At 41.6% G+C, this 26,266-nt stretch overlaps 1 protein-coding gene across 6 annotated transcripts in view; it reads left to right on the top strand.

Moving 5' to 3' along the window:
* The window catches only part of LOC100713400 (major histocompatibility complex class I-related gene protein), a 32,237-nt gene extending 5,971 nt beyond the window's left edge, over nucleotides 1-26,266 (top strand). Inside the window, exons 1-6 of one of the 6 annotated variants that reach the window (XM_013158086.3) lie at nucleotides 6,580-6,737; nucleotides 15,932-16,192; nucleotides 16,813-17,088; nucleotides 20,388-20,663; nucleotides 21,247-21,351; nucleotides 22,568-26,266. In XM_013158086.3, the coding sequence (XP_013013540.1) occupies nucleotides 6,683-6,737; nucleotides 15,932-16,192; nucleotides 16,813-17,088; nucleotides 20,388-20,663; nucleotides 21,247-21,351; nucleotides 22,568-22,608 (1,014 nt within the window). In that variant the 5' untranslated portion in view covers nucleotides 6,580-6,682 and the 3' untranslated portion in view covers nucleotides 22,609-26,266. The other 5 variants (XM_063239783.1, XM_063239784.1, XM_063239786.1 and 2 more) reach the window with 5 other exon arrangements.

Below are 26,266 nucleotides of genomic sequence, written 5' to 3'. Positions count from 1 at the left end.
GTTGTCCCCTCTAACATGGAAATAGTAATACATAACCTGTCCCTCACTAAGTTATAATGGAGATCATAATTGGGATCATATATGTGCTATTTTGTAAAGTATGAAATAATGTAATATTATAATGTAAATAATATAGTAACACTAAACTTTGTCTTAAAATTGCAGTTTTTTTCTTTTTTTATGCTGGGCATGGTGGTGAAAGACTGTTATCCCAGCACCCAGTTTCAGGCAGGAAGTTCAAGGCCAAACTGAATTGCATGGTGAAATTCTGCAAAAAAATATAAATATTAAAAACCCAAAACATATTTTTTCTTAATTGTGATAAAAACACATACAACATAAAATTCACTGTCAACCAGTTGAATTTTTGAATTTGAATGCACAATTACAGTAATGTTAAGTACATTCACCTTGTTGTGCAACCAGTCACCTGAACTCTTTTCATCTTGCAAAACTGAAGCTTCTACACCCTGTAAACAACTCTCCCAATCAACTCGCCCAATCTCTGGCAAGCATTATTACACTTTCTGTCTCTATGAATTTTACTACTCTAGGTAACTCATAGAAGTGGAATCATACAGAATCTGTCTTTTTATGATTTGCTTGTTCACGTTGCATAATGTGGTCAGGGTTCATCCATACTGTGGTGTATTGCAGATTTTCTCTTCTGGCTGAATGATGTCTCACTGTATATATACCACTTTTGTTTATGTGTTTATCAATCACTGGCCATTTGGATTGCTGTCAATCATGAATAATGTTACTATGAACATGGATTGTTGTGTCTTTGTCTGAACGTCCCCCCAAGGCCTCACGCAATCATAGGTGGGCCTTTTTGGAGGTGGTCAAATCTAAGTTGTATGATGCTGGGGTCAAGGATGTGATGCTGGGACTGATTCACTTTGCAATACTAGGATTAAGGGTATGAATGTTACCTGCCCTAAAATACAAGGGATAGAAGCAGTCACTCTTCGCTTGTTTGCTACTTGCTGCTTTACTTCTTCACTACTTGGTGGAACTCATTTTGGTGGCACATACACTTCACTGCTTTGTGGTACCCCTCTGCCACCCTGCCAGGTCCCAGTCAACTCTGAACTGAAACCTCTACAAGTTCTGAGCCAAATAAAACTCTTTCCTCCTTTAACTTTGGGTGTCGGGTATTTTGTCTCACAACAAGAAAAGTAACTAAGACATATATGCACAAATATTTCTTCAAAATCCTGCTTTTCACTATTTTGGTATCTACAGTTCCTAGATACTGATGGATTATGTGATACTCCATTTCAAGTTTCTTAAGGAATTGTTTTCTATAATGGCTGTACTGCTGTACTAAAAGTACCCAAAGTTCCAGTTTCTCTACATCCTCACCAACACTTGTGATTTTCTGATTTTCTTGTGTTTTTAATAGTAGCCAGCCTAGTAGGTGGAAGGTGGTATCTCATTGTTGCAATTTGCATTCCCCTAATGATGAGTAACACTAAAACTCTTTGCATGTGCTTATTGGCCATTTGTTTATCTTCCTTGAAGAATGTCTATCCAAGCCCTGTGCCTGATTTTTGATTGGGTTGTTTGTTTTGTTGAACACACTCTAAGTCCTTGGTGAGACTTACATAATGGTGGTGTTACATAAATGTAAAGTAGTGCAATCTTCATCATTATTCCAACTTTAAAGAATGCTGGTATGTAAGTGTATCTTCTGGGATATTCCAGGAAACATATGCTCATGTTAAATTCAACTGATCCACATTTTTACCTCAACCATAGGAGTATCCACATCAAATCCACACACTGGTTTTGCTCTTTCCTCTCCTTGGTTATTACCAGTACTCCTACATTCTTCCTCTAGTTTGAAATAAACAAAGAGGAATTTTGGTCGGCTTGCATATTTAGCACTGAGGAGTGATTGAGAATTTGTAGAGTATCTATCAATGCTCGTTAGAACTATGATTTAAAGTATGTAATGACATGGGAATGACTTGAGTGAAAACAATATGACACAGAATTGTGTATATGAGTTTTGTTTTGTTTTGAAACAGAGTCTTGTTGTGTAGTTCAGCCTGACCTTGAACTCAAGCTATGTAGCCCAGGCTGACATTGAACGCACAGCTATCTTCCTGCCTCAGCCTCCTGAGAGCTGGTATTACAGGCATCCACCACCACACCTGGCCTGTATGAGATGTTTCAAACTGTTCATTTTCATACATAGAGAAAATTTTGTATGTAGGAAATTTTTATGGGTAGAGAAAAGAAATGTACTTAAAGTTTGGCTCTGCTGCTGCAGCTCCATGGCAGAGCGCTAACACATATGAGGTCCTGGATTCAATTCCTCAGCAATGCAAAAAAAAAAGTTTGTTGGCTTTACCTGGACATGGTGGCACATACCTGTAAACCAACCACTCAGGAGGCTGAGACAGAGGATCACTGTGAGACTCACCATGAATTCAAGATCAGTCTGGGCTACATAGGGAATTTAAGACCAGCCCAAACTACAAAGTGAGACTCTGTCTCAAAGCTCCCATAAAAAAATAAATAAGATAAAATACATTTGACAACATCTAACAAGGTTTATTCAAGTAATTGGAAATGCAAAAGGTATAAAAGAAAAATCAATCCAAAATAAGTGAAAAACCCAAGTGACCATTTATGAAAAAATGTACTAGTAATGTTCAAGATCTCATCTCAAAAAAAATAAGAATAAAGGAAATAGTTCATCAGAAGTTAGTTGCAAATCATTTTTTAGAATAAGGCAGCCAGGGATGCTTGATTAAATGGCTATGGTAAGTATTAAAAAGTTAGATTGTGCTGTTGGAACTCAGTGAAACTGACATGACAATGAACCTTCACCTTTGTAGGAAGGACAGTTATGACCTTTATCGTCCTTCATTAATTGGTTCACATGGAGGAGGAAAAACTACAATCACTTTCAGCAGACTAGTGAGTGACAGTAGTAGTGTTACCAGTTACCTGCATTTGCATACTAAGTACTAAAGTGATATACAAACATTATCTTCAGAATCAACTCCAGAATCTCCACATGGGAGCTTTCTAGATTGTTTCTAGAATTCCTTCCCCTGAAGGAACAGGGGATGCGGACTGAGGTTGCACAACAACACCCCCCCCCTTTTTTTTAGACAGGGTCTTGCTGTGCAGTTCAGGCTGGCTTTGAGCTCATTTTGTAGCCCAATCTGATCTCAAACTTGGAACAATCCTTCTGCCTCAGCCTTCCAAGGGCTGAGGTTGCAGGTATGCACCACCACACCTGGCTCCCTCTTCTCCTTTTTTAAGTTGTACTTTTATTCGAGAAATCTCAAGAGTAGTAACAGAGATTCTGTGAGTATAGTGATAAGCTCCAGAATCTTAACGAGTGACAAGTCCCCTTTTAGTTCTACCATGGCAGAATTTATTGACTCCTCACAACAGCATGATAGGCAGATATCATTGCTATTCCTATTTTCTAAGGAGAAATCTTAGGCTTAGAGAGATTAATAGTTTGCCTGCAATCACATAGGTAGGAAGTGACAGAGCCTCATTTGGAAACAAGTTTGTCTGACTCTGGAACCCCATGTTCTTTGCTCTCACAGTAGCCATTTGTGCAAGGGCTGGCCTTGGCCAAAAGTGGGTGAGTAAATTTTACCTACATACGGAAATGGCACAGATCACATTTCACCTGCATGCTTATGCACACACACACACACACATACACACACACACACACACACACACACACGCCTTTAAGTATCTAAAAACAAATGAACAAACAAAACTAGCCAAAAATAAAATAAATATTGAATGTGATTAAATAGTATATTGAAAGACATTATTTGATAAACAAGATTAGTTTTGCTAATGACAGTTTGTCTTCTGGTTTTTAAGGATAATTTGCCGCCATTTGTAAATGAGTCCATATTCTCAAGAAACCCTTAAAATACATACAATAAGCCAGGTATGGTGGAACATGCCTTTAGGAGAATGCTGGAAGGTTGAGGCTAAGAGATCACATTTTTGAGCCCAGCCTGGTATTTTAGCAAGACTGTGTCTTAAAAAAAAAGACTAGGAATAGGGGCTGGCGATTTAGCTCAGCGGCATAAGCGCCTGCATTGCAAGCAGGCAGATAAAAAGGAAAAAGACAAAAAAAAAAAGACTAGGAATATAGCTCAGTGTAAAGGCTTTGGGTTAAATCCCCAGTACCTCCCCACAAGATATGTATAATAAATGAGGTATTAAGAAACAAAGACATTAAGGGATTTATAATGAACAAGATGAGTACAAGCTACCATGAAAAGTGCTGCCTGAGATTCAAGGACAGACATGTTCTCCAAAGTAGAGGTTGTTCTTCCTAAAAAATTGTGGAGGATACTCTCCACCTCAAAACTCCCAGCTTGGTGAGACAGTCTTCTTGTCATTTAAGATTTTGGCCCTGATGGAAACTATTTGTTTAAAAATTTAAGGACTAGCTAGGCATGGTGGTCCATGCCTGTAGCACCAGCACTTGCATGACTGAAGCTGAAAGATCAACACAAGTTCAAGGCCAGCTTGGATTACATAGTAAGTTCAAGGCCAGCCTGAACTATGTAGCAAGATCCTGTCTCAAAAAACAAAACAAAACTTTAAGAACTAATAAACTTATACTATGAAAATGCATATTGTTATTGGGAAATATCAATTGAAAAAAATTTACAAAATAGTATTCCTTTTTTTGGTTAAAATGAACCAAAAAAGGAATGCTGTACATACATATTTATAGCAAAAGTGCTGAAAAATCACATACCAACAACGGTTTTCTTCAACAAATGATTCATGCTACTCTGCAATTTTTTGTGTATGTTTTCTAAGTTTTATGGTTTGGATTTACTAATTTGCAATTAGAATAAAATGACAAAAATGAATATAACTGCTTTTTTCACACCAATTTTTCAGGGTTCAATGTGATTTTTTTTTTTAATCTGTACCAGGGATCGAACTCATGACCTCGTGCTTGCAAGGTAGGCACTTATGCCGCTGAGCTAAATCCCCAGCCCCTCAATGTGATTTTGGGGACAAGATATTTAACAAAAATTCAAAGGAACAAATACACTGGCATGTAGCTCCAGCACCAGGAAGCGACTTCCAGAGGTCTTTGGGAGGGGCATATGGGTATACATACTTGTTAAATGAGAACAAAGGAAGGAAAGAAAAAGGAAAGGAAAACAAAAACACAATGCATAGAGAAGGTGCAAAGAGGTGTTTAGAGGTCACCAAGTATTCATTTCATTATTTGGTTCTTCTTTTCTTTTGGGTGAAGGAAGATACATTAATTTCTTATTGCTGCTATACAAAACCACCACAAATGTAATGACCTAAAACAATGCAGTTCTGGAGGCCAGAGGTCTGAAAGTGGGTCTTATGGACTGTCAGCATGTTGGTGAGCTACACCCTCTCTGGAGACCTGGGGAAATCTACCTTTCCCCTTCCAGCTCTAGAGGCATCTGTGTTCCTCAGCTCAGGGACCCCTTTCACAATGGCATCAGTCTGACCTCTGCTTCCATTGTCACATCTCTTTCTCCAACTCTGACCTTTCACCTCTCTCTAATAAGAATCCTGTGATTATACTGCACCTGCCAGATAATCCGGGATAATCTTTTCCACCTCAAGATTCTTATATGCACAGTCCCTTTTGCTATGTGAGACAGCACATTCACAGGTTCTGGGGATTAGGATAGGGACATTTTTGGGGTGTCATTCAAGCTAGCAGAGAGGAAAACCAGTATGTGCAGTTCTATTTCTTCTCAAGTGCATAACAAACAGAACCTCATCAAGTCCTTCAACTGTCCTGTAAAATACATGCTAGGATTTGTTTTCACAGTTGAAAGTAGCGAGCCTCAGTGCAATTTGCAATTCTATCTAGAATCAAAGGGCTGGGATGTAAACCAAGTATTGAATCTGGGCTCTGGCCGGAACTGCTCATGGCCATGCCTCCAGTCTTCTTTCTATTCACCTCCGCTTCCTCCTTCCTGTCTGGGCCTGTTCCCCAGCTCCCAGATGAGTTTAAACTCTTGTTTTCTAACTCGTCAGGTGGTCTTGATGGACAGTGTAGCCACATCTTGATCCTGGAGATTGCAGATTGAGCAAACTGAAGGGCTACTCCTCACAATGTTCTCTAAGAATTTTGGGTTCTATTGTGCTGTCTCAGGAAGACAGATCTAAGTCAAAAAATATAGGACAATCTAATTGATACATGGTATCTATATAGGATATACAGGCTACTTGCTATATCAGAATTGTGGGGAGTTCCAGACCCTGGTTCTCATTGACTCCTGATCAAAATCTAAACTCCAGGGAATAAGCAAAGGCAGCATCTTGAACTCTCTAAGTAATTACATATTATTTTTTGTGTCCTTGTGCCTTGCATGTAACGGTTTTCTATAAATATTTAACAATTGGGAAGAGAATGAAGACAAGAATACAAAAAAGAGCTAGACTTTTTTGAAGCCAACAAAGAGTTAAAAGATACTCCTTCCATTTTTTAACATCTCTTCTACCTAGCAACTGATGACATTGTATATTTCCCTCTGTTCTTATTGGTAGTGAGTCCTGAGTGTTTCTCATTGCTAAATCACCTAGCAGCGATTGGAGTATAGTTTCTCCAAAAGATCAACAGGAACCTGTCAGTGTTTCCGGAAGAGAAGTACTTTGGTGAGGGCTGATGGTGCTCTTGTTATCTCTCATCACTGTATTGACGGTGAAATTCACCCATGCTCGTGAGTATCCCAAGTATTCCTTGCCTCCAGTTCCACAGCAGAGGCACCCTAGGAAGGAAAGCTTGGCTTTCTAAAACTTATGGAAACAAAGCAGTCCTGGACAGAAATGCGTGTGCATCGCACACAGGACTTGAAGTAGCGATAGGCCAGCTGAATTGTTTTCTACAGCGTTATTTGTAAGATTTTGATGTCATCTGCCTCCTGAGAGAGGTGGAATCCACTCTGGAAAGACCCTTCTGGTAACTGCCTTTGCTCGGAGTACTGCCTCCTTTCTTTTTAATGCATATACTCACTCCCCCCACTTTCTTTTTTTTCATTTTTGTTTCTCTGCTTTTCTAGCTTAGTGAGTCTCAGGAGACTGTAGTCAGAGTTCTGGGGTGCTGATCAGTGGAACAGATCCATTGTTCACATTTATCATTGTTTTTCTTCTTTAGCACAAGCCCTGTGTAACAAACAATCCCAGAAAGTGAAACCATGGCCCTGGGCTTGTTTCTTAGGTGTAAGAAATGTTAATGGAGTAGACAGCAGAGTTTTTCATTGTTCAGGGGGCTCATGTCAGTGGCGAAGCAGAAGCCTTCTGTTTCTTCAAATACAGGAGAAGGCTTTTGGGGGAACAGGAAGCAACCTACTCTGTCCTACACAGCTGTTCTGGGTGGTGTGCTGGCGCGGGTGGGGGCTGTGCCACTGTAGGTGGTGACGGATGAACGTGACAGAAAGGAGTTCCTTGAAGCCACCTGAGTATCATTTCTATAGATTGGCTAGTACCCTATTATGTGCCAAGCCCTTTGGGGATATGACGGTATACAAGATAGACAAGGTTTCTGCTTCTATGAAAAACTAACCCAGGAATCCTCATGATTAATTCAGAAATGGGAAAGATTGGGGATGAGGGTAAGAGGCTGAAGGTGAAAAGAGAAAGGAGGAAACTGAAGGATGATAGTTCTAGAAATCAAAAAGTTCACACATTACCTGCATAAAATCCAATATATGAGACATTATTCCTTAAACATATTACCCATGTGATGATCTCACTAACCTTTTGGTAGGCTAACATTCCCTTTTAAGATTAAGCCTTCGATTTTTCTCTAGGCCTGGAGAGGCTGACTTTGTTCACATAGTGAGCAGTCTTCTGACTGCTAGGTCAGGGACTTTTCCACAATATACTTCTGGATGTGAACACTTGGGAATTTTGGTAATTGGTGGAATGAGAAATAAAACCAATAAGCTAGAAGGCGCAAAGAATGTCATTTAGTGTTGGTTATTCTCCTTTTGCTTGCTCATGTGCTCTGCCTTTCTCTATGCTCCTTTGTGTCAGATTGCTACAGACTGCACCACCCAGTCTCCCTTGAGGGCTGATTTATGTGTGGGCTCACATAGTAGGAGGCACTGAAGGAAAGGAGAATGAGAACAGGAGGAAAAAGAAGTTGGGATATATATTTCTTGCTCTTTCCCATTTCTGTAATATCTTTGCTGTAGGTGCATCACTCCGTACTACAGTTTATCCTGAGAACCCTTTCTCTATGGCCCTTGGTTTCCCTGAGCTTCGGTAACCCTATGTGGTGTAATTATCTCATTGGCCTTAGAAGTGACGATGGCTTCCTGTGGTTTCTAGTGTTTGGGTGCTCATCATTCTTTGTTTCCTTGAAACTGTTCATGCTTATGCAGAGAGTTCCTTCATCATGATCACTCTCCTCATGTCACCCATCTGGAGTGAAGGCTGTTTCCTACCAACAGCCTGACTGAGCGTCCCTGAGCTTTGAAGGAATTGACAGGGAAAGGATATAGGGTCATGAGAGAAGATTTGGTCTACTTGATGTTTGTGCCAAGTGTTAGCCCTTGAATAGGTGCTTTTATGTCAGTAATAGATTGGAACACAAGGAGGATGTGACAATGCGAAGAAGGGTCAAAGTAACTTAAATATCGCCTTAAATATGCGGCTGTTATCTATTTCAAAGCCTGAAGGTGACCATTCCTTCCTTTTTGCTCTCACAACTCCTGTTCATAGTTTCTAATTTTCTATTTCCAAAATCTTCCCCTAAGAGGCACATCTTAAAGTCAGAGAGGGGTAGTCTCACTTTTCTTTTGTTTTCTTGGCCCTATCTGATGTCTAAAAGGCATTTAATAATTGCTTTCTGAGTGACTTTATGTTCAAAAGTAACATCCCCCAAAAACTAAAGTTATCTGACTTTGAGTCATAGAAATCTTGGGTAGCAGTAATGACTGCAAATTCAAAAGTGTACTTTACTATAGTTGGAGAGTTTCATGCTTCAACTTCTTCATTTTAACCTATGTAAAACTGTGAACTGATGATGTGATCACATTGGGGACATGCATGAGATTTCTCTTGTGTAGCTGTATATGCTTTGTGTGCTTCATCTTGACATAACCAAAGTGAGTCTCTTGGTGTTAATCATACTGTAATGAATGTATTAATATACGACATCAATCTACAGTAACCCCCTAAGCCCAATGAACTAGGTTGGAGGACAGATTGCAGATTAGCTGCTTAGAAATGACCTTGAGTTCAGTTAGTTGACATGATAAAATAGGGGCATTTGCTACATACTTTATTAGACTTCAGTCTGCCAAGATGCATGCCACAGAACTTTCTCCAAGATGTTTTACTCCCTCAGGTCCTCTTCTTGGTTGACAAGGTTATCTAAAGCTGAGAAATTAAGCTAATTTGTAGGTTTTCTTTAACTGGTTGAAATATTTGTCTATTTTCACTTGAGCTGGATCCTCTTACCCCAGAGAATTGCCAAGAACCAGGGGGAGGGGGCCCAGATTAAAGATCAAGCACATAACTCTTTAAACACTTTTATTTTATGAAGCCTAAATTGAGACAGATGACAAAGGACATTTTTTCTGACATCTGAATTTATATTTATTAGGGAAAACATTTCAAGAGCACACATATGAAATCACATTTTGTTACAAGTTCAACGAATCATTCCATAAGGGTGAGATTCATAAAGTTGGGATTCTTCTGGGAAATAAGAGATGTATAGTCATCATTGTCCCCAGAAAGTACTGAGGAAAAAAACCAAAAAAACCCCACCAGAACACAATCATTCTTCAAACACTTTACAGGGCCCTTGCGGGTCCTCCAACATACGGAGCATGTGCCCCGTGCCCCAGCGTGTGCTTGATGTGCTGTCTGCTACCTTCTCTCGTAGTTTATTCCTGACTCATATCTCTGCTCAAATAGCACATTTCCTGGTCCTCGAAAGACCTTTCTTGATCTTTTTATCCAAAAGATGAACCTTCTTCATACTATCTCCTATTTCTGCACGTTTTCCTTTAGGGGATTTACCACCATCTGACCTCATATTATACATTTGCTTATTACCAATATCCCTTCTAAAAATTAGTTCAGAGGGCTGGGATTTGATTTTTCCATTTTTATGCCCTCGAAGCTAGAACTGTTTTTACTGGAAATTCAGAAAGAATAAAACCTATATGAAATGATATACTAGGACCCTTCAAGAGGATAGCCTTAAAAGAATAACTAGCAGGTCAAGCTGTTACATTTAGCACTTGTATTTTCTCAACAAATTTGTTGTTTTTTTGTTTTTGTAGCGGGGATCAAACTTGGACCTAGCGCTTGCCAGGCAGGCACTTACGCAGCCGAGCTAAAACCCCGGCATCCTAACAAATTCTTGTCATTATACAAGTTGTTAGTAGAGGGGCCTAATAGTTTCTGCTACATTTAGAACTATTCACATCACTGCATGATTTAAGAAGGAGGGTCCAAAGTTTCCCTTAACTGAAAATATTGCCATCCAACACCTCTGACCCTCCACCGCCAACGCCTGGGTTCCCAAAGTAGTTCCAAGGAATCGCAATCATTTTGACTCACGAAGACATTGCTGGTGGGAGGACAAATACAGCGTACTTTGCCACCTACCAGAGAAAGGTCCAGGGTCTATGTCCCATGCTCTGGAAAAACAGACATAGAGTCATCCTTGACAGAAGGGGCAAGAGAGCAGCATGGTCCGGGGGTAGGTAGGTTACACGGCCTGGGTGACCAAGAGCTGGTTCACGAAGGAGGGTGGGGTGGCCTAAGGTAGAGGGGCTTCTGAGCTGAGCGACCAGACTGTGATTTCTGATTCCTCCACGTACAGATTCTGAGGATCATCTTGAGCAGTTAACCAAATCTCTGCACCTATTTTCCATCTGTGGAATGGAAATTACATAAGACCTACCTCAAAAGGTTGTTGCAAGGTGTAAATGAAACTCATATTGTTTCATGGGCTTACAGTGGTACATAACAAAGGCACTTGCTCAATCATTAAATTCAGTTCTGAGGATATGATTAAAATGCTCCTTCCTTTATGACTCATTGGAGCCCAACTGATCTGCCACCTTCTCCTTGGGGCATTTCCCAAGGGGTCACCTCATAGAGAGCTGGATCTCTATCCTTTGAACTGCTGCAGCCCCCCATCGGAATGGCTTTTGTGCCCCTTGCTGCCCTGTGTCACTGCACTGCATTTGTTTATGCTACTTGCTGTAGTTCTTCCCCAACTACCATCAATTCCTGGAGGAAAGAATTGGTATCTATTCTTGTTCTGTCATTGCCTCACAATTCTTTGTACATGATAGATATATTCAGGGGCTGGGGATTTAGCTCAGTGGTGTAAGCACCTGCCTAACAAGTGTGAGGTCGTGAGTTTGATTCCCAGTACAAAAAAAAAAAAAAAAAATTAGCACACTTGATATTCAATAAATATAATTTGCCCTCATGAGTGAATGTCAATGTCTGATAATACATAGTTATTTTATAATCCAGCTACTTCCATAGCCTTTTGTAAAAATCGTCTAACTAGTAAATTTACAAGCTAAAGGGACATAATTTAGAACAATAAAGTTACCTGCACTGTTGTGTTATATTGGTTAGTCCTGCCAGAAGTATCTATCAGAAGCTAATGGGGCAGGGCAGCAATCACCCTTGGAAAAGCAGTTTGGCTGGCCCAGATGGAAGACCAAATTGTAAACCATAGGTTTCAGCTGAACAAGTGAGCTGATGCTGAAGATCTGTTCATGGAAAGGGAGAAACATAATTTCATAACTCTTAGAGGAAGAGAGAATCAGAAGATTAGATTGATTTGTATGAAACTGCCATTTTTACAGACCAATATTGGTCTTTTCAATCTTAAGAGTTATACTAGAAATTTGAACATCTGGGCAACACATCCGGGTGTAGAATACCACGAGGTCCATACTATTAAATAGGTGGGAGGTACATTGGACTTTTCCAGTTTTCTGTAATGTTATTGACCTCATATCGGTCAACTAATAACCCATCATTCTAGAAGTAACATTTTGGAAGCCCAGCTAAGAAGCAAGCATACATAACTTGTATGACTGGAAGCACCAGATGGGTAACTAGTCCCATGGGAAGGAAGAGGAGGGGGCTGTGACATCCTTGAGCAGAGCCATGTGGGCTATGTAAAGGGTGGGTAGACTGAGCAGCCTTTGAAGTTAAGGCTGACTGGTGTAGAACAATTGCCCCCAAACCAGGAATTGTACCGAGACTAGAAGAAAACAAAATAAGGTCAGTGACCTTACTTCTTTCCTTTTAAATTTTATATAATACATATTTTATGGAATTATATTTTTATAAGAAAGTAGTGCTGGGGGCCAGAGATATAGCTTAGTAGTTCAGCATCTGCCTGGCAGGTGTAAAGTCCTGAGTTCAATTTCTAGTACCCACAAAAGAAAGAAAGTTAGTTCTGTAGTTTGAATCTTAAATGTCCCCTAAATGCCCATATGTTAAAGATTTAGTCTCCAGGGTGGCACTAATGAGAGGTGATAGAACTTTTAAGAGCCAGGACCCAACGGGAGGTGTTCAGGTCATTTGGGAATTCTCTTGAAGAGGATGTTGGGCCCTATTCTCTTTTTGGGGGGTTAGTTTCTGATATGCAAACTCTTGTGCCCTGGGGAGTCATAGCCTCTTTATCTTGAGGCTCAGTACCCAACTGACATTCCCAGAGCTATTGGCTCTCACATCTCTCGTGCTAATATCCTGTACATATCCTGATGGAGAACACTATGTGAGGAAACAGGACAGTCTGTTGGTTTTAGAGATTACATACCAGCATCTCAGCTAGCCTTATTTGCAATGCTCAGAGCCAATTGAAGAGAGAAGGAAATACCATAGCCAGCTTTTTATATATCAGTATAAGGAAAGGAGTCTACAAATAATCAAAGTCAGTAACTGTTTTGCATTCAAAGGGAGTCACTGGAGTTGTCTCCCACAGCTGAGGACCAAGTCTTTAACACATGGACATTTGGGTTCAAGATCCAAACTATGGTAAACAGTTTTGGAGAAAACAAATATATAGATAGATTTGCTGGCTGAGAAATTAGCCCAACCACTTAGTGAACTAATTTTTTTATTTGATTTTTTTCTTAACTGTGCATTTGTAAATGAAAAGAGAAGGAATTTCATTAAGTGGTATTCAGTATAATAGGAGCCTCTCACCAGGTTATTTCTCAGCGACAAAGACCATGATAGAAGATGCAAGTTCTAGAAGAGCTCTCGAAGGGGATGACAACATTGAGTTGGCAGTCTGGAAAGACTTTGGGGAAACAGTCTAGTAGAGCCCTATGACACAGGTGAGAGTGGCTTTAGAGAGCCTCACACTAGTCTTATACTATCTACACCCCTTTCTCTGGGACAAGGAGCCTGTAAGGCCAAGGGGATGGGATCACCCAATGCAGTGCTCTTCCACTGTAGACCACATCCATGTACCTGTGATACAGAGGAACGGAACTCCCAACCTACTGAATGTCAGGTAAGAGTTCGTGTTCTCTAAAATTGAAGATTAATTTTAGGAACAATGGAGATTAAGAGCAGAATATATTTACTGAGAGAAAGAAAGCTGTCTGAGAGACAGGAGAGGTACCAAGTGAATTGTTGAAGACTCTGTCTTTTTAGGAACTTTTATAGAGCAAAACCACAAGGTGAGACAGGTCTAAAGGGGGAGAAAACACAGGAACTTGCAAGGTGAGCATAAGGTGAGACGGAACTATGGTTAACTAATAAGATTAATTGCTCAAGTAAAATTGATTAAATGGGGACAAATGGGGAAGTGAGTCACGCACGTAAGCAGGCTAATTCTTAGGGAGCAGTGACTCTTCCCATAGGAGTTGGGATGGTGATTCCTGTCTTCTTGGGGTGATAGGGAACTATTTAGAATATCAGTCCTTAAGATATGGATGTATTTGTTTGATCTTTTGTCTTGAAGCCTGGCCCACAGCAGGAGGTGTCTGTCTCCCCACAGTTGCAAGGTATCTGGTTTTCTACACTGGCTCCTGTCTGAATGCCTATAATACTTCTATCTAACTCAGTAGCCTGTAACACCTGGGGATTTGGTGTTCCTTGCTAGATGACTCAGAGCTTTGTAGGTTTATACAAGACTCTTCCATAGGTCCCTCCTCTGAAGGGTGATGTCTGTTCATGAACCTTTTATAGGCCTGAGGAGTAGCGAAGAGATTGTGTTTGTGAATGGAGCTTGAATGACAGAGAAGACCATTTAAATATGAGCACAAGGCCCTGGGCAAGGTGAATGAAGCTAGAAGTGGGGAGAGAAGGAGGTGGGTATTAGGTTGAGGGCCAGGGATTGCACCATAAAGGCTACATTTCTGTGTCAGTGTATCCCTGTCTGGCTCTTCACAAAGTTTGTACTTTGAACTTGGAATTTTACTGTCAAGGTCACATGAATGATTATTTCTAAAAATCAGAGGACAGACTATGTTTAGCCATTTTTTCTTCTTGATTTATTCCTTTTAAATATTTGAACTCTGGTATGCGGGCCTCCAGTTGCCCTCTTGACTGGGCCATGCAGTTATTGGAGTGGTTCTAGGAGTGGCTTTGAAGAGGGACTTTGATGACTGGGAAGGGTTTAGATGAGGCAGATTGGAAGGAGGTAACGAGAAAGGCTCAGAGACAGACATTTGCAGATGACAGCAGACGGAACTGTGTGCCTTCTGTCTGCCAGCTCTTTGGCATGGCACCACACGGAGGGCCTTGGCCTTCTCAGCTGGGCTCTGCTTATCTCCCAGGCATCATCTCTCGCAGTCCCTTATGATGCTGTGTGCAGCCATCCTGGGCCACCTGGTTCACACAGTACACCCTCAGACCTCCTGCCTGCACACCCCGTTTCCCTGCCTCTGCTGCCCTTCCCTCCTGGGTCCTTTTCCTATGCCTGCTCACTTCCTGGCCAGGGCCAAGATCTCCCCTAAGACATCACCTTCTCTGGAAAGTCCTCACTGAGGGCACACACCAGCTCAGCCCGATGGTGACACCCATCTGGCTACTTCGAAGCTCCCTTGGTCTTTTTCCACCAGACCCTGAGTTTCTTGGATAAGCTGAGAGTTCAGTGGTGGCATCAGAGAGCAGCACATTTATTTCATTGCAGTTGACCTTTAATCCTTCATCATGATCACAATCCTAATAGTGATATTCAGCCAGAGGAAAAAGTTAAAAAAAAATGGCTAATGGGGTTGGTTTGGTATAATTGGGAAAGCATTGTGCTTTTTTATTTATTTATTTATTTTATCGGTACCTGGGATCAAACTCACGACCGCCTGCTTACAAGGCAGGTACTTATGCTGCTGAGCTAATTCCCGGCCCCAAAAGCATTGTGCTTTTAAAAACATTTTTCTCTAAGGCCTGTGTCCTTATGGGAATTCTTGGTTTACTTGACTCTGTGTGTGTGTGTGTGTGTGTGTGTGTGTGTGTGTGCGCGCGCGTGGGACACATGCATTGCACAGGAGTGGAGTAGAGTTCTCATCTTCTACCCAGAGTAAAAGAAGGGATTTAAGATATGAGGGTTTTCAATTCTAAGTTCCTGAGGGCTTCCTCAGACACAGGCCCCTACTGAGGACCCCCTTGAGTAACCCTAGGCTCTTTCCCGCAAGCCAGAGCAGCATACTATTCTGTGCTTACATGCTGAGGTTTCCTATCAACTGTCATTGTAACACTCTAAACTTGTACAAAAAACCCTAGAGCTCTAAAACCCTTTCCAGATCCCAATTCCTGGAGTTCTTTAGTTCTGTAAGAGGAAACAGCAGCTGGGTCCTGGTGTCAGGGGTGCGGAGGACCCTGCTATGAGGATTCAGTGGGATGGAGCTTATGCTTTTGAATCATCTGTGACTCGCAATAACTCCTGTCCTTGCTTCCTACCCAGGGACTCACTCGCTGGTATATTTCCGCCTGGGCCTTTCGGATCCTGGCCCTGGCGTCCCTGAGTTTATCTCAGTTGGGTACGTGGACTCTCACCCTATCACCACATATGACAGTGTCACTCGACGGAAGGAACCTCGGGCCCCGTGGATGGCAGAAAACCTGGCACCTGATCACTGGGAGAGGTACACTCAGCTGCTGAGGGGCTGGCAGCAGACGTTCAAGAAGGAGCTGAGGCACCTGCAGAGGCACTACAATCACTCAGGTGTGGCTTCCCTGCAGCAGAGGCTCTCTTGGGGGCTCTCTGCCTGTGGTGAATGTGAACAGTTGCTCACTTACACCCCCTTGGCTTTTGGGAAAGCCTGGAAAATCTGGCTGATGGAGTTTGGGGCTTACCATCTGTTTTATATACCTTTCCAGTTGTTCTTCTCTTCCCCGGAAGCCCTCTGTCTTTTGCCCTATATCCCTATCTGGTTGCCATCCCACCTTCTGACATGCATGTTCTTTCATTCTAAATATGCCTGGTCTGAGTTTTATTTCCTGATGGCCAAGCTCAGTGATTTGGTAGTTTATGTGTAATGACTTACTACATTAGCTTTTCCAGGGATATTTCTGTTTCCTGGCTGTCTCTTTCCACTGCACTCATAATGGCTACAATGTTTATCAATTAATCATTCCCAAGACAACTCTCCAAGGCAGGCAGATGGCGAGTACTCCATAGATATGTGTTGATAGGTGGGCTTGCATAACAGAAACGTCCTGCAGACATATGGCAAGAGGGTTAGTATCCCAAGAGCACAGGATGCTTCTAGCTATACCCCAGCCACCTCACCTGGGAGTCGCCTCTGTCCCTGTGTCCTCCGCCTCATAGCTTGTGTTTTCCAGGGTTTCACACTTACCAGAGAATGATTGGCTGTGAGTTGCTAGAGGATGGAAGTACCACGGGATTTCTCCAGTATGCATATGATGGACAGGATTTCATCATCTTTAATAAAGACACGCTCTCCTGGGTGGCTGTAGATAACGTGGCTCACATTACCAAGCGGGCATGGGAGGCCAATCAACATGAGTTACAATATCAAAAGAACTGGCTGGAAAAAGAATGCATTGCCTGGCTAAAGAGATTCCTGGAATATGGAAAAGATACCCTACAAAGAACAGGTAAAGAGAAGAAAGAACTCTTTGTTCATGCATCCCCACAACAATTGGTTTTATATGTGACTTTCATTTATGTAGGTGGTATTCATTCCATGCTGAAATCTGTCTCTTCTGCTGGACTATTGTGATATGTAACTCTTGTGAAAACTGTCTTGGGTTATATTTTTAACACTATCTGGTATGTGTGTACATGTGCATACTTGTTTGTGGTACTGAAGGCTGAACACAGGGCCTTTGCACTGAGCTACATCTCCAGTCTGATTTTATTTTTTATTTTGAGTTAGGTTTCCCTATGTTGCTAAGTTGTCCAGGCTGAGCTGGAACTTATGCGCCTGTCTCAGGCTCTCCCTGCTCAATACCATCGTGACAAGATTTAGCAATACTACTTATTTTAACAGAATGGAAGACCTCCCACAATCACTTCCTTCTGTGAGGAGGATCTTGGGAGGTGACTCCCTCCATTTCCTGACAGTCATAAATTGGAAAATACTTTCAGAGATCAGATAATTTCTACAAATTGTTTAGGAACCCCAGTATGAAGACAACAGAGGATCTTTGCTTTACTTGAAGAGTAATGCCACAATTCCTTTTAGTAACAAACTCGCCTTCCACTTTACAGATATGGTTCCATTGGTCAATTTCTAGTTAATGCAGAATTTTTCACATATGATCTAATTTTGGTAAATGAATTACATCTGTACCTTTCTACAGGAAACTCCTAGACACAATGTGCCTTTTCCCACAGGAGTACTCTCCAATGGAGGGACTTTCCAGAGCTGTGGCAGGCCTGGAGCAAAGGTATCTGCGTCACACTAATGAACACACACTGTCTGTCTGAAAGCACAGGCCCTGAAAGCAGATGACTAGAGTTTGATTTTGATTCTCTGCACCAACGACTGAATAACTATCTTAATACTGATGATTTCAGGAAACACAAATCTATTCAAAATGGCTCACATGCAAAGAGGGAACCTATTTTAAGGCAGAGATCATAGCAGTACGGAGCCCTGAGGAATCAAAACCAAGATTTAAATGGCTTTTTCCATGAAGTAGAGTGGTGACCCCAGCACAAAGCTCATGGCCTTGGCTTCACTGTTCTGGAAGAATGGGCTGCTGCCTCTCAGCATTATTTACCTAAATAAATAAGTCACAGAAGGATTCTGATTGGCCTGAGTTGGGTCACATGCCACTTCTTGGACTAATCAGTATAAGCATCAGGATAAGCTTCTAAAATTGGCTGTGGGCAATAGAGTCCAGGCAAGGACTGAAGGCATACTCAAAATGGTTTTGCTCAGGAGACTACAAATAGGGTTCTTCTGAAAAGGTATAATGAGGATTTAGGAAACCAGTAAGGGATGGTGAAGTATCTGGAGACCTGGAAGAGTAGGAAGCCATGCCCTCCCATGATGCAAAGGGCAGGAGAAGGGAATATTGCTAGCAAAACCCAGCACGAACTGGTATCCTGGAAGATCATGACCAGTGGCAGTGAGGTGCACTGCAAAACTGGTATCTAAAACCCCAGGTCTCCTCCAGCTTTCTGATCTTTGGCTGAGAATGTTTCTCCCAATGACCAAACACATCTGCAAGCTAGAGGCCAAGAGAGCCCTGGAGGAGCAAGCTTAGGAGTCCAGGTTTCCATATTCAGAACGTACAATGGTACAGAAGGTCAGGGCCTAGCAAAGAGTCTCAGCAACAGCACACAGTTTGGGGAGGGGGTACTAAGATTGGTGCTTTTTAACAGAAGTATGGCCACGTGTGATGGCACACACCTGTAATCCCAGCACTCAGGAGGCTGAAGCAGGAGGATTTCTGTAAGTTCAAGGCCTGTCTGGGCTACATAGTGAGTTAAAGGCTAGCCTGAACTATATAATGAGACCCTGCCTCAAAATGAAACAAACAAAAAACCTAGCATGTTGGAATAGGATATTTTCTGAAATATGTTTTTCAGCAGCAGAAGGGGTTCCAGTCATCAGAAAAAGTGGAGCTAAGAGGTACTAAGTCAACCAAGCAATGATATTGAGTGAAATAAATAGTATGATAATGCTTACCTCAAGGAAACTGGTATGAAATAATATTCGCAAAAATACTTTGTAAGCTAGTGGGCTGTGTGTTCACACAAATGAGATTTAAGGGTTAATCCTGATCCTGAAGATTCTCCCAGGTGTGAGTTTTTGCTCTTTGGAGAAACTGCATTGTATGGGAAGACTGTGGTAATTTCATCTTCTGGGCCTTTGCTCCCCCTTGAACGATCCTGTCTAGCCACTCCAACTGTCCTAATGGGGTCTTACACTTTTGATGAAAACCCATGCCTAGAAAAGGATTTAGGATTAACTTCTTTTTAGAGAAGGTTTATTAGTACATGCTTGCAGCACATAATGATGGCATTCACCATGGGCAGCTGGTACACACACATAACGCATCTTCTTTTTATTTCCCCTCCCCCTCCCCCAGGACTGATTTCCTACAGGCACGGTCCAAAAACAGTCTCCCTTGGTGCCATTTATACATCATTTTAATGTTAAAAAGGGCATTGTTGAGGGGAAGGCTTTTCCTGTATCAGGAGTGGCATTTACCAAGGTGGCGGTGCAGAAGTAAATCTTAGTGAGGCTCAGGTCACAGTTTTTCCCAGATAGCATGATTGGTCTCTGTGTGGCTCTATGTCCCAGTGTCAGCCAGAGATGTTATGGGTGGTACCATATGGAAAATAAACTGTAGTCATGAGGAAGCAAAGTCCCAAATCGACAATGCCTTGTCATTGCTGATCCCCCCATCAGTTTCTGTAGCTCCTTTGAGGGTGGGTGACCTATCACATATGTTTGTGTCTGATGACAATCATCAAAGTGCCACACTGAGTACAGATGACAACTTGGAACCAAACCTGAGTGGAGATGTCTGTGTTAGTTATTAGCTCTGAATGCAGAATTGAGATCAAAAGGCACTGAATTGGGACTTCCAGTCTCTTGGTGGATTACTTACCAGGAATAATCTCACACTTTTGTGGCTCAGTTTTCCTTGACACATAAATGTATTTCAAATACTAAACAATTTCAATACACTTTCTGAACACTCAGTGATACCTGTGTCCCACTCTCCCAAAACAGGGTATGACTTGTTACCTGGCACACTGCCCTAGTAGAAAGTATGTAATAAACAAGTTTGTTGTTAATGAATCTGGGTTCTGGGCATTCTTAGCAGTAGATGTTTCACACAGTGGGGAAAAATTAATTGGGCAGCTCATCTGCAGAGTTTTAATACTGTTCACTCAGAACTCAAAACCTTTAACCCTAGTTTTTTCTTCCTAGAACCTCCAGTTATCAGAACATACCGCAAAGAAACTTTTCCAGGGATTACAGCTCTCTTCTGCAGAGCTCATGGCTTTTATCCCCCGGAAATCTCCATGATGTGGTTGAAAAATGGGGAAGGAATCACCCAAGAAGCAGATTATGGAGACATCCTTCCCAGCGGGGATGGGACGTATCAGACATGGGTGTCTGTTGAGCTGGATCCTCAGAGCAGTGACATGTATTCCTGTCGTGTGGAGCACTGTGGCCTCCAGATGGTTGTTCAGGGTCCCCAGGGTAAGGACAAGGGTCACAGCTGTCTGGGGAATGAGACTCAGGAAAGAGGCTGGGCAGGAAGCTATGCTGCATGCCAGAGAGGAAAGTGGCTCACTGCAGCCCCTGTAAGGTGGGTCTCTTAAATCAGCAGTTTTCACAGCGCTTGGTCCTATGGCTCTTTTATACAAATTATTGAGGGGCCCTAGAGACCTCTTTGTGTTTTGTGTTTTTTGTTTGTTTGTTTGTTTGTCTACTTGTTTGTTTGGTTTTGTTTTCTTGGGACAGGGTCTTGTTATATAGTTCAGGCTGGCCTTGAACTCGTGGCAATCCTCCTGCCTCAGCCTCCTGAGTGCTGGGATTGCAGGTGTACACCACCACACCTGGCTGTTTTGTGAATTATATCTACCACTATTTACTATATTACGAATCTAAAGTTTTGAAAAGTTAAACAGAAGAAAGCAGACATTCCACTGGCATCAGATTGACGAGTGAGCACTGACAGTAAAAAAAAAATATTGTTGAATTTTCCACTGATGACAGTGACGAAAGTCAGAGTTATCATAACAGGGAAAGAGAACTATGGGTTTTTCTCCTTTGCTTTCAGAATCAAAAGTCAGGCTTCTGGTGATACAAGCTGTGCCTGCGGCCCTGGGGCTCAGCATTGTCCTGTTTGGAATTGGCATTTGGGCCTGGAAAAGAAGACCTCAAGGTAAGATGGTGTGTGGAAGAACCGGGGGCTGCGGCTGCTTCCTTCCCATGGCTCCTCTGGCCCTCTGAGATCCATTTATAAATGGGTCGACCCTCATGTTGTGCTCACAGAGGACCTGGGACAACTTCCTCACCCCATATGGAGCACACAAAAGGGATAATGCTTGCAGGGACAGTCTGTTTTCTTAGGTAGAGGACACTGTGCCCTTGAGCTGTTTTTTCTTGACCATATCCTTATTATCCATCACTATGGACTTTTGAGGGAATGTTGCCCTTTGTTTCAAGACTACAGTTAGTTTTCTCATTTTGACAACCATTTTTCTATCCCAAGCACATGAAGGTCTTTTACCTTCTAAATTCACTTTTTAAGGACCAAGGGTTTAGCTCAGTGGCATAAATGCCTGCTTGGCAAGCACAAGGTCATGAGTTCAATCCCTTGTACCAAAAAAATAAAAAAAATAAAAAATAAAAAAATTCAGTTTTCAAAATAAGAATAGATACATTTGGAAAATGGCTTGGATTAAGGAAAAGAGCAAGGAAAAATCTCTTGATATTGTGGGGAAAATTCATTCATTAAATATGTATTAACTACTTAACTGTGTTCCAAGCATTGTGCTGGTTGCTGGGAAATAGCCATGAAAAAGTAAGACATGACCCCTGTTGTCACCGAGCCGATGGTATAGTCCTGTAAGGTCGTTGCCTGACTCTGACTTCACTAATTAAGTTGATCATAGCAAATGTTGGTCAGACATGGATCACGGCTTGAAACCCAGGGGCCAGGAGCTGCGCTTCGCTTCCTAGTCACAGACCTGAACCCAGTTCACCTGATGCTGTACGAAAACGTACTCTTAGATCCTTGGAAAACCAATCTTTTAAGTGGGAAATCAACTCACAGGGTTAGTGGATCATTAATGTTTCCTTTTTAAGTAAAACGCAGTACTAATCTCAATCCAGTAAATGATAACTATTGAAGAAAACATACTTTACACTTACATACATCTCTCTGGAAAGATACAGCATGAGTTCCTGCTTTTGCTTTATGGGGCTTGTGAATCTGAGTTAAAATTTGTCAAGGACTAAGAGAATCTTGACATAGCAAGTTAAAACTGCCAATGCTTGCTCCTTGGCATTTGCTAAATATTTTATACTTTGTTTTTGAGCTGGGAGGATACGTACATATCCTCTTATTTTTTAAAAAAAAATCTCTTTTCTTTCAGAGAAAAATGGAGTTATCTACCATCCTGCGTCAGATCAATGATTATAATTCTTCCCAGGAACCTTGGTGTGTTTATTGATCAGCCTTCCCATTGCTGGAACAAAAAAAAGGAGGAGAGGTTTATTTTGGCTCACAGTTTCAGTCCATGGTTGGCAGGCTGCAGAGCAGGAACAGCATAGCAAAAGGCATGGCACGCACGGCACAGGAAAGATGTTCAACTCATGGCATCTGGGAAGCAGAGAGCAAGGGGCCAGCTACCAGATATGGTCCCCATGGTCACTCCCTCATGACCCATTCTGACATAGCAAAAGTGTTCCTTATTAATCTCCCAGGCAGTCTCCACTCAATCAAGATGAACTGTCACACGTATGACAACTACCAAATATTTGACAACTGTCAAATGTCCTCTGTCCATTACACACTTAAGACCAGTGGTTGAAGCTCCTGACCACACCCACTGCATGCTTGGGTATTATGGGATTGAACATGTATGGCAGAATATAGAAACTACTAAATTTTCTTCGTTATTTGGACCATCAGCTTCAGGCTTTTCTGATGGACTCCTTTATCATGTTTGGTTTTAAAAACAATTTGTTTTATGACACAAAGATTCCTTACATCCCATTTCTCAGTGATGATTCATGAATCTCAGCCTACTGTTTTCTTGAACGCTGAGTGCAGAATACCTTCAGACACCATACAATGGCCTTTCTCATTCATCTCCTTGTTTGAGAATATTTATTATGCAAGAGCTTTGAATGTCATGGGTACTTTGACAGTGACTCCATGGATAAGGTTAGACTGCCTATGAGAACAGTCAGCAAGTTTCTACAACAGCCTGTGAATGGCTTGGTCATTTTACACATATTCTGGCCTGGGAGAAAGCAGATGTGGCCTGTTTGGTCTGGTAGCTTGGAATATAGAAAGTAAGCCTCACAGGGATCAGACATACTGTCACCTCCAGTGGAACTACAGAGACCTAGATCTGACTGTAATACTTGAATAATATATACCAGGTACGATGGTGCATGCTTGTAATCCTAGGATTCAGAGAGGCTGAGGCAAGAGGATTACAATGAATGAGACATTACCTGAAAATAAAAAGCTGATGAGGTCTGGGGATGTAGCTCAGTGTGGAGGTGCTGTGTTCAATCCCTGGTTACCTACCTGACAAGATAGTGTTTATGTCTCGAAGATTAAAGTGTGTGTGTGTGTGTGTGTGTGTGCGCGCGCGCGCGCACGCGCGCGTTGGCAATGGAATTCAGGGCCTCAGGCACACTAGGTAAACTCTCTGCCACTGAACTCTACATACCCCATCTCAGATAGTTCAATTGTAATTCCTTTCCTGTACTGTCTTATTGTAGGAAGGCCCAATTCACCCTCATACCTATATTTCCTATCATATATACACTGGGAATAAATAAAAATCCCATTCAAGAATTAGCATCCCATTGCTCCTCCTTACCCTCCCCAATCCCTGGAAGTCCTCGTGTTCTATCTCGCTGTTTGTAGCTGCTCATCTTACATTCATCTGTCCTATTACTTACCTGTTTGACAGCGTGTATTGATCTTGGCGCTTACTTTAGTGCTCCCAGTTTTCATAACTGGCTTTGAATGTGTACCTCAGGTATACACATTTGAATGTGTACCCCTGCTCTCCCTTGACTTCAACTGTGATTTTAATCATAAAGCCATAGATCAAAACCCTATCAGTGTTCAAACCTCTAAGAACCCATTTCCAGGCTCACTCCTCTCCACCATCCCCAGCTAATTCCATGGATTCAACTGCACTGTGCATCTCTCTTTTCCAGTGCCTTTTGGGTCGCATAGGAACACAATTGTGTTTGGTCTGATTTTAGGGTTGCCATGGGCAGTTTCTATGCTGTTTTCTAAACTAAACTATGTGGCATTGTGAAGAAAACACATGCAGTTTATTTCTGGAATGGTTTCCTACGGCAGTCAGAAGAGTTGGAATGTAACATATTTTTGGGTGGGTACTTAAATGATGCAGGTGATATGGCTACATAGGTGTCTTGATGCCCCACCTGCATGGTGCTCCCTTCAAAGGCATGATGCCAGCAGTCTCTTTGAGGTCCTAGAGCCCTGACCGATTCCCAAATAGATGAAGAGGCAGCAAAAATGATAGATGAGGTATTATAAAGAGATATGTTGGACTGGGGATTTAGCTCAGTAGCATAAGTGCCTGCTTGGCAAGCACAAGGTCATGAGTTCGATCCCCTGTACCCCCCCTTCCCCAAAAATGGTGAATGTCGATTTTTTTTAAAAAAATTATTACTGTAAAAGACATGTTGCCGTTACCCCTCCCAGATACTCTCCCTTGCTTTGATTACACTGATCCCATCACTCTTGCCACTTTCAGAAACAGTTCTGGAGGCCCTCTTTTGTTTTGTCTTTTTTTTTTTTTTTTAACTTTTTATCGGTACCGGGGATCGAACTCACAACCGCCTGCTTGCAAGGCAGGTGCTTATGCCACTGAGCTAAACCCCAGCCCCGGCCCTCTTTTGTGAGGATCTTTAATTGTGCCTTGATGTCCTGAATAGATTTTAAATGTTTACTTTAGCTGGACATGGTGACACATGCCTGTAATTCTAGCACTCGGGAGGCTGAGGCAGAATTACCATGAGTTCAAGGACAGCCTGGGCTACAGGTGAGGTTCAAGGCCAGCCTATACTAGGTGAGACTCTGTCAAAAAAAAAAAAAAGAAAGAAAGAAAGAAAGAAAGAAAGAAAGAAAGAAAAGATAAGAAAAAAGAAAAGAAAAAGAAAAAAGTTTATGGTCATTTTGATTTGAGAGAAGAGCCAGAAGTTACATGGTACCCAATCAGGTTAATAGGGTGTGGTAAAGGATGGTTTGTGTTTTGTTTGACAAAAATTGCTGTAAAATTTATCAATGATGGATGTTAAAAAATGGTGAATGTTTAAATTTAAAAAATTGTTAAAGGACACATTGTTATTACTCCCTCTCAAAATACTCAAACCTCTCTCACTTCAAACGCCCTTATCTCATCATTTTGGCAATGTGTCTTTTACTGCAAGAACTATTTTTAAAAATGGAAGCCTTAGGGGCTGGGGATTTAGCTCAGCGGCATAAGCGTCTGCCTTGCAAGCACATGGTTGTGAGTTCGATCCCCGGTACCAATTAAAAAAAAATGGAAGCCTTAATTATATTTTCTCAGTCATCTGTCCTATGCACTTGCTGCATTTCCGCTTCTCCCCAGAGGGGGTGGGGTTATAATGTAAAAAATGACAAAGCAGTGATTTTTTTTTAAAATACCTAAAGTTTAAGCTTAGGGATATCACTCAGCAGAACACTTGCCTAACATAGTTAATGCCCAGCACTGCAAAACAAACAAATAAACAAAGAACCTAAATTTTTTGAATCATCATTTTATTGTAGGTAACTAAAATTTGTATTATTTCTTTTATTTATTTATTTTTTTTTTGTCTTCTTCCTTTTTATTGTTACCAGGGATCGAACTCACGACTGCCTGCTTGCAAGGCAGGCGCTTATGCCGCTGAGCTAAATCCCAGCCCCTTGTATTATTTCTTAATAATTTTAGGCTTGTGATTTCACTAATTCATGTTTGTTAATTACAGATGCTTAGTAATCAGAATCTATGAACTAGTTGATACCATGATCTAAATGTTAAAAATAAAGAGTATGCTATTACTACACTTCA

The sequence above is a fragment of the Cavia porcellus genome, unplaced genomic scaffold (genome assembly GCF_034190915.1).
Source record: "Cavia porcellus strain 051 isolate PalLab524CR breed Dunkin Hartley unplaced genomic scaffold, mCavPor4.1 scaffold_29, whole genome shotgun sequence".
NCBI lineage: Eukaryota > Metazoa > Chordata > Mammalia > Rodentia > Caviidae > Cavia > Cavia porcellus.
This window is presented reverse-complemented; position numbering and strand designations above follow the sequence as displayed.